At 37.8% G+C, this 13,248-nt stretch overlaps 2 protein-coding genes and 1 pseudogene across 2 annotated transcripts; all 3 read left to right on the top strand.

Annotated features, from left to right (window-relative positions):
- The first annotated feature begins 409 nt into the window (after positions 1–409).
- LOC113169797 (UDP-glucuronosyltransferase 2A2-like) lies at positions 410–2,458 on the top strand. Its single transcript, XM_026371509.1, has 4 exons — positions 410–455; positions 615–913; positions 1,015–1,728; positions 1,865–2,458. Exons 1-4 carry the CDS (start codon positions 419–421, stop codon positions 2,438–2,440), a joined length of 1,626 nt encoding a protein of 541 aa, XP_026227294.1. The 5' UTR covers positions 410–418; the 3' UTR covers positions 2,441–2,458.
- A 2,906-nt stretch (positions 2,459–5,364) lies between these two features.
- Positions 5,365–7,227, top strand: LOC113169800 (UDP-glucuronosyltransferase 2A1-like). The gene is made up of 3 exons (XM_026371510.1): positions 5,365–5,691; positions 5,804–6,517; positions 6,652–7,227. Exons 1-3 carry the CDS (start codon positions 5,398–5,400, stop codon positions 7,225–7,227), a joined length of 1,584 nt encoding a protein of 527 aa, XP_026227295.1. The 5' UTR covers positions 5,365–5,397.
- Positions 7,228–10,539: 3,312 nt separating this feature from the next.
- On the top strand, positions 10,540–12,408 carry LOC113171034 (annotated as a pseudogene).
- Positions 12,409–13,248: the final 840 nt, after the last annotated feature.

Raw genomic sequence — 13,248 nt, 5'->3', positions numbered from 1 at the left:
ATACCAATCACACAGGCACTTATTCTGCACTTTTCTAATTTAAACATCTGATATTAGTGTTGCAATCCAGCCTCCACGTGTGGGTTAACATTACACAGTAAACTCTTATAACCTGCTGAAATAGGTAATAGGTTCATATGATGCAATATAAACTTTCGTTCTTTTGTGCCACAGAGAAACACATTCACAAAACGTACTAGTCATGCTACATCATGGTTAAATAAAACGTTATTAATAAAGCTTTAATTTAAAAATGATAAAACAAAAAAATGTTTGTTTATTTTAGAAAATTCATTACAGCACCATAGCTTTATGCAACACATGCAGCATGTAACTCATTTACCTGAGAAAGGACCAATAAACATAGAGACTGGAGTTCGAACTTAAATGCAAGACATCCATTAGGCGACCGGTCTGCATGCAAATACGACCGCCATTGACACTCTTAAGTATGGGTAAGTAAATTTTATCATGTGGTTTATATACTTTCTTGTAAGTGTGTGAAATTTCATTGATAATATACAGTGTGTCATACCTTGTCTACTGATATATTTTTGAATTATATTCTGAAGTGTATAATTAGAAAATAACAGCTGTTCTTTTCTACATTTCAGGGACCATGTCACTGCATTGTGTGTGTGGAATATTTGCTTTTCTCAGTTTATGCCTCATCTCATTTACACCACCTTGTGAAGGAGGGAACGTTCTGGTGTTCCCATTAGATGGAAGTCACTGGATCAATATGAAAATACTGCTAGATGGTCTTCATGCCAGAGGTCATAGTATCACTGTGATCAGGATGTCTGACAGCTTGTATATTCCAGAAAAGTCTCCTCTCTACAGATCCATTACAATTAACATGGGTGAAGTCCAAGAAAACTTTTTTGAAGTGTACCTACAGGAACATATGAAGGTATGTCCTTGTGGATAATTTATTTATCCCAGGTGTGTTGTAGTGTCTCAAACATATTCACTCTTTTAACATTTGCACCCTATTTTTTACATCTATTTCAGGCACAGAGGGAGGGGGCTTCAGCATTTACTTTCTTTAAACTCACCAAGGACTTCCTTTCTATGATCTCTCAGGCACATTCATTGTGGTGTGATGGTCTTGTTAAGATCCTTGATGATGCAAACATGGTCCAAAGCTTAAGAAATTCTCAGTACGATCTTGTTCTCACTGACCCTGCTCTAGCACCAGGGGTGATTCTTGCCAAGTATCTCAAACTGCCCATAGTGCTCAATGTTCGCTGGATCACCAGTGGCGAAGGCCACTTTGCCATAGCTCCCTCACCACTCTCATATGTCCCAGTGCCAGGATCAGGCTTTACGGACAAAATGAATTTCATGCAGAGGGTCAAGAACTTATTTTTCCACAGCATTATAATGTTTCAGCAGAGGTTTATGGTGGGGCCAAGCTATGATGCCGTCTGTGCTAAATATATAGAGGGTGGATGTGACATCATCTCACTTCTTCAGGAAGCAGACATTTGGTTGTACAGGTCAGATTTTGTGTTTGAATTCCCTCGACCCACAATGCCGAACGTTGTCTACATAGGAGGGTTCCAGTGCAAACCAGCCCAACCTCTTCCAGCAGAGCTGGAGGATTTTGTTCAAAGTGCTGGGCAGCATGGAGTGATCATCATGACTCTGGGAACTTTGGTTGATGCTTTGCCAAAAGAGGTTACAGATGAAATCGCCAGTGTCTTTGCCAAGATGCCTCAGAAGGTAACGTGCTTTGACACAATTTACTTGCAACTTCTAGACTAGATTAAAAACAAAAAAATGCAATAGCATCATGTTCTCTGTCTGCTGATGTATGGACACACAGTGAATCCATAATAATTATTTATTTTCTTATTAGGTGATCTGGAGGCACAAAGGAGAGCGCCCCTCTACTGTAGGCAACAACACTCTGCTAGTGGACTGGATGCCACAGAAGGACCTCCTGGGCCACCCACAGACCAAAGTCTTCATAGCTCATGGAGGAACCAATGGAGTTCAGGAGGCCATTTACTATGGGGTGCCTGTTCTCGGCATACCTTTGTTCTTTGACCAGTATGACAACCTCCTTCGTTTACAGGAGAGAGGAGCTGGAAAGATACTTCAACTGGGTGATGTTAATGGCCACAATTTTGAGCAAAGTCTCTTGGAAGTGCTCCATCAAGACAGCTACAGAGTGAACATGCAAAGACTGTCTCGTTTGCACAGAGATCAACCAGTAGCACCCATGGATCAGGCTATTTTCTGGGTGGAATATGTAATGCGTCATAAAGGTGCTCCACACCTTCGTACAGAGGCTTATAAGATGCCGTGGTACTCATACCACTCTTTAGATGTAGTACTACTGTTACTGACTGCAGTGACTCTACTGCTGCTGTCTAGTTTGGCCATTTTCAGGTTTCTATGCTGCAGAAGACAAAAGACTAAACAACACTAAGGTTAAACTAACTAGTATGAGTTTGTACCTCTTTATTACTATGATGCAAAATGATTATCAACTGATTTTTACATCAATAAAGTTATATTTTGTTTTGAAAAAGGTTGTCAAATTATGATTACTGTTTAACAAATACTCCTAAATCATTGGCAATAGTCTTATTTGTTTCATATTATTATTATATCATCTTTGTATTGCAACAAAACACCACATACATCAGTTTTTATGGAAAACAATCAATATGTGTCTCGCTTTTATTCTTTCTGTTCATATAAATCCACATATATTCATGATCTTCTGATGGAAATTATAGCCACCAAGAAGACATGTTTCCAGTTCATGTGGTTTTTGTGAGTTTGGTTGTCTTGGTAAATAATTAGGCTAAATAGGCATCAACTAGGCATCTTAGGGTGAGATTAGGGTGGATGGTTGGCACTAAACACAGAGTCCGGTATAAAACAACTGTCTGTTGTTATTGTGACAGAAGCCGTCATTTAATGGCAAAGCACTCATTTATAAAACAAAAATACTGTATGACATTTTTACAAATTCTAACCATAACCTAACTCAGAAGTCTTTGTTCCTAACACCCAGGCGTAATCCAGTCAGATGATGCAGGTCATGTGATAAATTTCATGTGAAGTTAAGGACATAATCATTTCTAAGGCCAGCATTAATTTTTTTAAGCATCTTTGTTTAGTGCCTAAACCTAACCCAGATGCTTTTATGCCCAATTCTAACATTGTCTCTTTGTTTGCATGGTTGTTTTGGATTCTAATTTTGACTTTTGTTTTGGGCAAGTAATGTGTTACTGTAAAGGTTTTGGTATCACCACACACAAACACAATGAGCTAGCATCTAGCAGGGGTTCACCAGAGAGCTTCAACCAGAGCAGTAAATCTTTGATAACTGGAGGAGTGAAACAGGACATCTTAGAAATGCAGGAGAGCAGGTGAACAGAATGAGCAGGGGATTACAACACTAAACCACAGCAGGAGTAAGACTGGGAAACAAAGATGAAAACAGACCAAAAGAGTAATCTGACAGGAACCTACAAGTTAGAGCTGAAACCTGTCACTAGCTGTCATTTTGGTGCCTGAAGCCCAAAGTGCTGCCAAATGATAAGCAAGGCCAGACATTGAAATGTTCTTTAAACACTGACTAGACATTTTTCCTGAAGTTTTAAAACAAGCACAACCCTAAACATTGTCTGTAAAGATTCACAGTCAGCCCAGTGAAGTTGTCTGGAAGTGGAGTCAGAGCAACTGGTCTTCCTTCTCATAGCCTGAACCGTGCAGGTCTTCTAGCTCTGTGAAGACAATGTTAACCAATTGTACCACCATGCTGTGTGTTATTGTGACATCATAATATAAAATGGTTATCTGTCTAAAAAAAGACACCAAAGCGGGTAGATAATTACAGGCCTTTTTAGTTTAGTTGTTTTATAATTTAACTTGTTATTTAACTTTTGAACTTGAACTGTAACGCATAGCTGCAAAACACCATAACATTTCACAAAACACAATGGCAAAAAGGGAAAACAGTACAATATGTCCCAAAAAGTTGTGTTTTGTGAAATGCTGATTGTGTTTTGCAGCTATGGGCCACTGTACTACAGCCTAGCTTCTAACCAGTATTCACACCATGTTAAGTTGTTAATCCACAATAAGTTTGAGTGCTGCTTGATGAAAGCAGACAGAAAATAGGAGAAACTCTGAATGCTACTGTGGAGATAGCAACATGCTGCAGTAGAGAAGATTATTCCATATTTGAAAAAAAAAGAAGAAGAACAGAGATAAAATCTAAGTGAGGACCAGCACAAGAGTCAGGTGAGAAAGATAAAAAAACTTAACAAGATGCTTTTTTTCTTGTTGATAATATTAGAAACTTAGACTTTAAAAGTGTAGATTTGACTATAAAATGATTAGGAGCTTTATTGTTACAGAAAATAACCTTTATAGCTATAAACTGCAAAGAAAATTGTCTTCCAATGTTAAGTTGAAATGACATAATCTTACAGTTTATTCATATGCAGCTTTACACACTGTTAATTTTTGATAACATCCTATGAATTAAACAACAAATGAAACAAGTTACAGGTAAAAGTAAAATGAAATACTCAGTGTTAAGTCATAATTTCTTCTTCTGTCTTGACACTTTTACTAAAAAAGATGATCTGGATATTTCCTTCAATATACATGCTAAAAGTGAATGGACACGTTAGTGAGGACATGCTCTGGATCAACTGAGTTCAGCTCAGAGACCTGTAACCTACATTCTTTTAGCAGTTATTGACCTGCCAACAGAGACAGCAGGTCAAAACACTATATCTCCAAAATGTGTGATAATTATAAATCTGCGAAACCCAACTTTATTTTTTCCAGTTTCCCATTTGCACAAAAAATATTTTTGTGAAAACATATGTGGATTAACTTTGTGTAATCCACTTTAACAATAGTTTAAAAGAGAGTCATGTGACGCAAGCATTGTTTTTGTGTGACAGAGAGGCACACGTTAATAAACGTATTGGACTATTAATCTAACAGCATGATCAAATTATATGGTAATAATAATAACTTTTGGTTTCCATAAACAAATTTGTTTTTAATTTAGAATTCTGTTCATCCCCAAAAATGTCATGTCATGTCATGTCAAATGCTGCATGTAACTTATTTACTGGGGAAGGACCACTTATCTTTGATGCTGGAGTTTGAACTCAATTATGTAAGAAAACCTTTATATGAACACTCAGTCTGCAGGCACATAGGACCTATTCCCATTAATAGGTACAGGTAAGTGAATTTCAGAGGTGTTATCATATGATGGGTAATATCATTAATTCAGTATTTTCCTATTGTTGTATGTTATTTAACATTTAGTGTAGGTAATTCATTATATTAAGCACTTTTTGAGGTGGATTTAAACACTGTTGTTTCTTTCTCCTACGTTTAGGGGCCATGGCACCACATTATGTGCGTTCAATCTTTCTATTCCTCAGTGCATGTCTGATTTCCTTTACACCACCTTGTGATGGAGGGAACATTCTAGTGTTCCCAATAGATGGCAGCCACTGGATTAATATAAAAATCCTGCTTGAAGAACTTCACGCTAGAGGACACAACATCACTGTGATCCAGGCCTCCACCAGCTGGTACATTCCAGAAAAGTCTCCTCTCTACAGATCGATTTCAATTCATATGGATGAAGCAATGGAGGACTTTTTTGGCACATATTTAAAGCAGCATATGAAGGTATGAGTTTGGATTATGATATATGAGATAATTTGGGACCTATGGGGGTTTAAACTTTTCAAATAACTCTCTGTAGTTTTCACCACTTTTTTTCTAACCTTTTTTTATTCAGCTGCTAAAGGAGGGGGCTTCAACAATGAATTTCCTCAAACTCACCAAGGACTTCCTTTTTATGGTCTCTTATGCCCATTCATTGTGGTGTGATGGCCTTGTTCAGTTATTTGATGATCAGAATATGATCCAAAGCTTAAGGGATTCACAATATGATCTTGTTCTGACTGACCCTGCTCTAGCACCAGGGGTGATACTTGCCAAGTATCTCAAACTGCCGTTGGTGCTCAATGTTCGCTGGATCACCAGTGGAGAAGGTCACTTTGCCATAGCTCCCTCACCACTCTCATATATCCCAGTGCCAGGATCAGGCTTTACGGACAAAATGAATTTCATACAGAGGGTCAAGAACTTGTTTTTCCACAGCATTATAGTTTTTCAGCAGATATTCATGTTTGGGCCAAGCTATGATGTTCTCTGTGCTAAATATATAGAGGGTGGATGTGACATCATCTCACTTCTTCAGGAAGCAGACATTTGGTTGTACAGGTCAGATTTTGTGTTTGAATTCCCTCGACCCACAATGCCGAACGTTGTCTACATAGGAGGGTTCCAGTGCAAACCAGCCCAACCTCTTCCAGCAGAGCTGGAGGATTTTGTTCAAAGTGCTGGGCAGCATGGAGTGATCATCATGACTCTGGGAACTTTGGTTGATGCTTTGCCAAAAGAGGTTACAGATGAAATCGCCAGTGTCTTTGCCAAGATGCCTCAGAAGGTAACGTGCTTTGACACAATTTACTTGCAACTTCTAGACTAGATTAAAAACAAAAAATGCAATAGCATCATGTTCTCTGTCTGCTGATGTATGGACACACAGTGGATTCATAACAATTATTTGTTTCTGATTAGGTGATCTGGAGGCACAAAGGGGAGCGCCCCTCTACTGTAGGCAACAACACTCTGCTAGTGGACTGGATGCCACAGAAGGACCTCCTGGGCCACCCACAGACCAAAGTCTTCATAGCTCATGGAGGAACCAATGGAGTCCAGGAGGCCATTTACTATGGGGTGCCTGTTCTCGGCATACCTTTGTTCTTTGACCAGTATGACAACCTTTTACGTTTACAGGAGAGAGGAGCTGGAAAGATTCTTCAGCTGGGTGATGTTAATGGCCACAATTTTGAGCAAAGTCTCTTGGAAGTGCTCCATCAAGACAGCTACAGAGTGAACATTCAAAGACTGTCTCGTTTGCACAGAGATCAACCAGTAGCACCCATGGATCAGGCTATTTTCTGGGTGGAATATGTAATGCGTCATAAAGGTGCGCCACACCTGCGTACAGAGGCTTATAAGATGCCCTGGTACTCATACTACTCTTTAGATGTAGTACTAGTGTTACTGACTGCAGTGACTCTACTGCTGCTGTCTAGTTTGGTCATTTTCAGGTTTGTATGCTGCAGAAGACGAAAGACTAAACAACACTAAGGTCAAACATGTTTAGAAGTATGTTATAATGGATTCTCTAAATCATTATACAATATCTTGGTATAATCTTCATCTTGAAGTATGAGTTTATACCTCCTTATTATTATGATGTAAACTGATTATCAACTGATTTTTACATAATTAAAGTTATATTTTGTTTTTGTTTTGAAATCAATTGTCAAATTATGATTATTGTTTAACAAATACTCCTAAATCATTGGCAATAGTCTAATTTGTTTCGTATTATCATTATGTCATTTATGTATTACAACAAAACACCACATACATCAGTTTTTATGGAAAACAATCAATATGTGTCTCGCTTTTATTCTTTCTGTTCATTTAAATCCACATATATTCATCATCTTCTGATCAAAATTATAGCCACCAACAAGACAGGTTTCCAAAATGACCAGGAAAAAAAATCAGTTTATGTGATTTTTGTGAGTTTGGTGGTTTTGGTAAGTAATTAGGCTAAATAGGCATCAACTAGGCATCTTAGGGTGAGATTAGGGTGGATGGTTGGCATTATACACAATGTCCAGTATAAAACTGTCTGATGCTGTTATTGTGAAGTGAAGGAAGCCATCATTTTATGGCAAAGCACTCATTTATAAAACAAAAATACTGTATGACATTTTTACTAATTCTAACCATGTCTATTTAGTGTCTAAACCTAACTCAGAAATCTTTGTTCCCAATCCCAACCAAATCATTTTGTTTGCCCATGCGTAATCCAGTCAGATGATGCAAGTCATGTGATAAATATCATGTGAAGTTAAGGATGTAGTCATTTTTAAGGCCAGGATTCATTTTTTTAAGCATGTTTGTTTAGTGCCTTAACCTAACCTAGATGCTTTTATGGCTAATTCTAACATAGTCTTTTTGTTTGCATAGTTGTTTTGGAGCACTTCTGACTTTTGTTTAGGGCAAGTAATGTGTTACTGTAAAGGTTTTGGTATCACCACACACAAACCCAATGAGCTAGCATCTAGTAGGGGTTCACCAGAGAGCTTCAACCAGAGCAGTAAAAGTTTGGTAACTGGAGGAGTGAAACAGGACATCTTAGAAATGCAGGAGAGCAGGTGAACAGAATGAGCAGGGGATTACAACACTAAACCACAGCAGGAGTAAGACTGGGAAACAAAGATAGAAAACAGACCAAAAGAGTAATCTGACAGGAACCTGCAAGTTAGAGCTGAAACCTGTCACTAGCTGTCATTTTGGTGCCTGAAGCCCAAAGTGCTGCCAAATGATAAGCAAGGCCAGACATTGAAATGTTCTTTAAACACTGACTAGACATTTTTCCTGAAGTTTTAAAACAAGCACAGCCATAAACATTGTCTGTAAAGATTCACAGTCAGCCTCATGAAGTTGTCTGGAAGTGGAGTCAAAGCAACTGGACTTCCTTCTTATGTAGGTAGAAATGTGCAGGTCTTCTAGCACTGAGAAGACAATGTTAACCAATTGTACCACCATGCTGTGTGTTATTGTGACATCATAATATGAAATGGTTATCCGTCCCAAAAAAAAAGACACCAAAGCGGGTAGATAATTACAGGCCTTTTTAGTTTAGTTGTTTTATAATTTAACTTGTCATTTAACTTGTCATTTAACTTTTGCAAAACACCATAACATTTCACAAAATCCAATGGCAAAAAGGGAAAACAGTACAATATGTCCCAACAAGTTGTGTTTTGTAAAATGCTGAATGCGTTTTGCAGCTATGGGCCACTGTACTACAGCCTAGCTTCTAACCAGTATTCACACCATGCTAAGTTGTTAATCCACAATAAGTTTGAGTGCTGCTTGATGAAAGCAGACAGAAAATAGGAGAAACTCTGAAATGCTACTGTGGAGATAGCAACATGCTGCAGTAGAGAAGATGCATATTATTCCATATTTGAAAAAAAAAAAAGAAAAGAACAGAGACATAAACTAATTGAGGACCAGCACAAGAGTCAGGTGAGAGAGCTAAAAACAGTCTTACCAAGATGCTTTTTTTCTTGTTGGAAATAAGAGAAACTTTAAAAGTGTAGATTTGACTATAAAATAATTAGGAGCTTTATTGTTACAGAAAATAACCTTTATAGCTATAAACTGCAATGCAAATTGTCTTCCAATGTTAAGTTGAAATGATATAATTTTACAGTTTATTCACATGCAGCTTTACACACTGTTAATTTTTGATAACAGCCTCTGAATTAAACAACAAATGAAATACGTTACAGGTAATAGCAAATGAAATACTCAGTGTTAAGTCATAATTTCTTTTTCTGTCACGACACTTTCACAAAAAAAAAAAGAATCTGGATATTTCCTTCAATATACATGCTAAAAGTGAATGGACAGGTTAGTGAGGACATGCTCTGGATCAACTGAGTTCAGTTCAGAGACCTGTAACCTACATCCTTTTGGCAGTTATTGACCTAACAACAGATACAGCAGGTCAAAACGCTATATCTCCAAAACATGCGAGATATTCATAAATCTGGAAAATCCAACTTTATTTTTTCCAGCTTTTCATTTGCACACAAAATATTTTTGTGAAAACGTATGTGGATTAACATTGTGTAATCCACTTTAATAATAGTTTCAAAGAGGTTCATGTGATGCAAGCATTGTTTTTGTGTGACAGAGAGGCACACGTTAATAAAAGTATAGTGCTATTAATCTCACAGCATGATCAAATTATATGGTAATAATAATAACTTTTTGGTTTCCATAAACAAACTGTGTTTTTAATTTAGAATTCTGTTCATCCCCAAAAATGTCATGTCATGTCATGTCATATGCTGCAGGTAACTTATTTACTGGGGAAGGACCACTTATCTTTGATACTGGAGTTTGAACTCAATTATGTAAGAAAACCTTTATATGAACACTCAGGTGTGCAGGCACATAGGACCTATTCACATTAATAATTACAGGTAAGTGAATTTCAGAGGTGTTATCATATGATGGGTAATATCATTAATTCAGTATTTTCCTATTGTTGTATGTTATTTAACATTTAGTGTAGGTAATTCATTATATTAAGCACTTTTTGAGGTGGATTTAAACACTTTTGTTTCTTTCTCCTACGTTTAGGGGCCATGGCACCACATTATGTGCGTTCAATCTTTCTATTCCTCAGTGCATGTCTGATTTCCTTTACACCACCTTGTGATGGAGGGAACATTCTGGTGTTCCCAATAGATGGCAGCCACTGGATTAATATAAAAATCTTGCTTGAAGAACTTCACGCTAGAGGACACAACATCACTGTGATCAGGGTCTCCACCAGCTGGTACATTCCAGAAAAGTCTCCTCTCTACAGATCGATTTCAATTCATATGGATGAAGCAATGGAGGACTTTTTTGGCACATATTTAAAGCAGCATATGAAGGTATGAGTTGGGATTATGATATATGAGATAATTTGGGACCTATGGGGGTTTAAACTTTTCAAATAACTCTCTATAGTTTTCACCACTTTTTTTCTAACCTTTTTCTATTCAGCTGCTAAAGGAGGGGGCTTCAACAATGAATTTCCTCAAACTCACCAAGGACTTCCTTTTTATGGTCTCTCATGTCCATTCATTGTGGTGTGATAGCCTTGTTCAGATATTTGATGATCCGAATATGGTCCAAAGCTTAAGGGATTCACAATATGATCTTGTTCTGACTGACCCTGCTCTAGCACCAGGGGTGATACTTGCCAAGTATCTCAAACTGCCGTTGGTGCTCAATGTTCGGTGGATCACAAGTGGAGAAGGTCACTTTGCCATAGCTCCCTCACCACTCTCATATATCCCAGTGCCAGGATCGGGCTTTACAGACAAAATGAATTTCATACAGAGGGTCAAGAACTTGTTTTTCCACAGCATTATAATGATTCAGCAGTTTATGGTGGGGCCAAGCTATGATGTTCGTCTGTGCTAAATATATAGAGGGTGGATGTGACATCATCTCACTTCTTCAGGAAGCAGACATTTGGTTGCACATGTCAGATTTTGTGTTTGAATTCCCTCGACCCACAATGCCAAACGTTGTCTACATCGGAGGGTTCCAGTGCAAACCAGCCCAACCTCTTCCAGCAGAGCTGGAGGAGTTTGTTCAAAGTGCTGGGCAGCATGGAGTGATCATCATGACTCTGGGAACTTTGGTTGATGCTTTGCCAAAAGAGGTTACAGATGAAATCGCCAGTGTCTTTGCCAAGATGCCTCAGAAGGTAACATGTGTCCAGTGACCCACTTGTGCTATTGAGATTGAAATTTGCAACTCAAAATGAACAACTAATAAACAACTTTAATTAATTAAATAGACTACTAATCAACAAATGTGTCTTTCAAGAAAGTCAAAGACCCAAATTCCTGTGCTTGTATTATGTATACATCGTTTTCTAATTTTGTCTTTTTAAATTATAATAAAAGAAATTTGGAAATTACAATTACAAGGTTACCTTGTTTACACACAGCTGTGTGGTACATGGACACAAGCTCATGCAGTTGCATCATAATTCTAATTTTTTTCTGCTGATCTTCAAATATTCTGGGAATTTATTATTTCAGTCTTATTCTGTTTGTTTTCTGATTAGATAATCTGGAGGCACAAAGGAGAGCGCCCCTCTACTGTAGGCAACAACACTCTGATAGTGGACTGGATGCCACAGAAGGACCTCCTGGGCCACCCACAGACCAAAGTCTTCATAGCTCATGGAGGAACCAATGGAGTCCAGGAGGCCATTTACTATGGGGTGCCTGTTCTCGGCATACCTTTGTTCTATGACCAGTATGACAACCTTCTTCGTTTACAGGAGAGAGGAGCTGGAAAGATTCTTCAGTTGAGTGATGTTAATGGCCACATGATTTTGAGCAAAGTCTCATGGAAGTGCTCCATCAAGGCAGCTACAGAGTGAACATGCAAAGACTGTCTCGTTTGCACAGAGATCAACCAGTAGCACCCATGGATCAGGCTATTTTCTGGGTGGAATATGTAATGCGTCATAAAGGTGCTCCACACCTTCGTACAGAGGCTTATAAGATGCCCTGGTACTCATACTACTCTTTAGATGTAGTACTACTGTTACTGACTGCAGTGACTCTACTGCTGCTGTCTAGTTTGGCCGTTTTCAGGTTTATATGCTGCAGATTCAGAAGAAAGATTAAAGCCAAACAAAATTCACTGAGGCCAAATTAGTTAAGAAATCTGATGTGATTTGATTTATATCAATGTATCAATTGCTTTCTGAGTAAAACAAACTTAATTGTATAGCTCCTAAAAATTTTTTGCACTGCTTTCAATTATCTTCCTTATGATGATGTTGATGTCCTTTTCTTCTGTTCATTCAAGGGGCTTGAAATTGAAATTTATAGTCAAACACGGTAATTAAATAGTTCCCAACAGTCATTTATCATAAAAAAGTACAGATTTTGTATAATTACAACAGTTGTAACATCTGTCTCATCACTGGTATCAACAGTGACAGTGAACATATGGCCTTCCTGTCTTTGTGTTCCCCACCCACATCAACTTTTTCCTGTCTTTCACCCTTCCTGCTTCTGCCTGATCTTGCACACCCCGTTTCCTTGGAAAATCCGTCTAGCGGTCATGGCCAGTTAGGAATGATGTCGCTGTGCTTCTTCAGTATTAGTAACTAATTAAGGCTAAACAGTGAATAAAAGAAATGTTAAAATGTTGTAACTTAACTAAGTAAGTGTGATTTTATTTCTTTCTTTTTACTATGGCTCTTGTGCACATGACTGTGCTGAACCTTTCAGCAGAAGAACACATTTAGTTGTTGAGCTCACTTTAATGAGTAGTACTGAAAATCATTAATACCCAGGATGTTGAGGCTTCAATATTAGCTTAGTCTATTTTTCTTTTTGACAGTTTTTAAGAATTACAGTTTTTGTTTTTAGCAGCATTTACTGTGAAATATGATTATGGAAAGCTTTTTTTAATGTAAATGTAACATGAGAAGAGTGTTTTCTGACAGGAAGGAAAAAAGGCAAAGATAATTTTATTTAAAGCTCAATG

Source organism: Anabas testudineus, chromosome 14 (genome assembly GCF_900324465.2).
Source record: "Anabas testudineus chromosome 14, fAnaTes1.2, whole genome shotgun sequence".
In the NCBI taxonomy this organism is placed as follows: Eukaryota; Metazoa; Chordata; class Actinopteri; order Anabantiformes; family Anabantidae; genus Anabas; species Anabas testudineus.
Note: the sequence above shows the minus strand (reverse complement) of the source record. Positions and strands in the feature narration are given on the sequence as shown.

Bases quoted from the DNA above. Each gene is read 5' to 3' on its own strand.
- LOC113169797 (XM_026371509.1), top strand. From the start codon at position 419: ATGCAAATACGACCGCCATTGACACTCTTAAGTATGG. The intron at 456-614 runs GTAAGTAAATTT...TCTACATTTCAG, and splicing joins ATTGACACTCTTAAGTATGG to GGACCATGTCACTGCATTGT. The intron at 1,729-1,864 runs GTAACGTGCTTT...TTTTCTTATTAG, and splicing joins TTGCCAAGATGCCTCAGAAG to GTGATCTGGAGGCACAAAGG.
- LOC113169800 (XM_026371510.1), top strand. From the start codon at position 5,398: ATGGCACCACATTATGTGCGTTCAATCTTTCTATTCCTCAGTGCATGT. The intron at 5,692-5,803 runs GTATGAGTTTGG...TTTTTTATTCAG, and splicing joins ATTTAAAGCAGCATATGAAG to CTGCTAAAGGAGGGGGCTTC. The intron at 6,518-6,651 runs GTAACGTGCTTT...GTTTCTGATTAG, and splicing joins TTGCCAAGATGCCTCAGAAG to GTGATCTGGAGGCACAAAGG.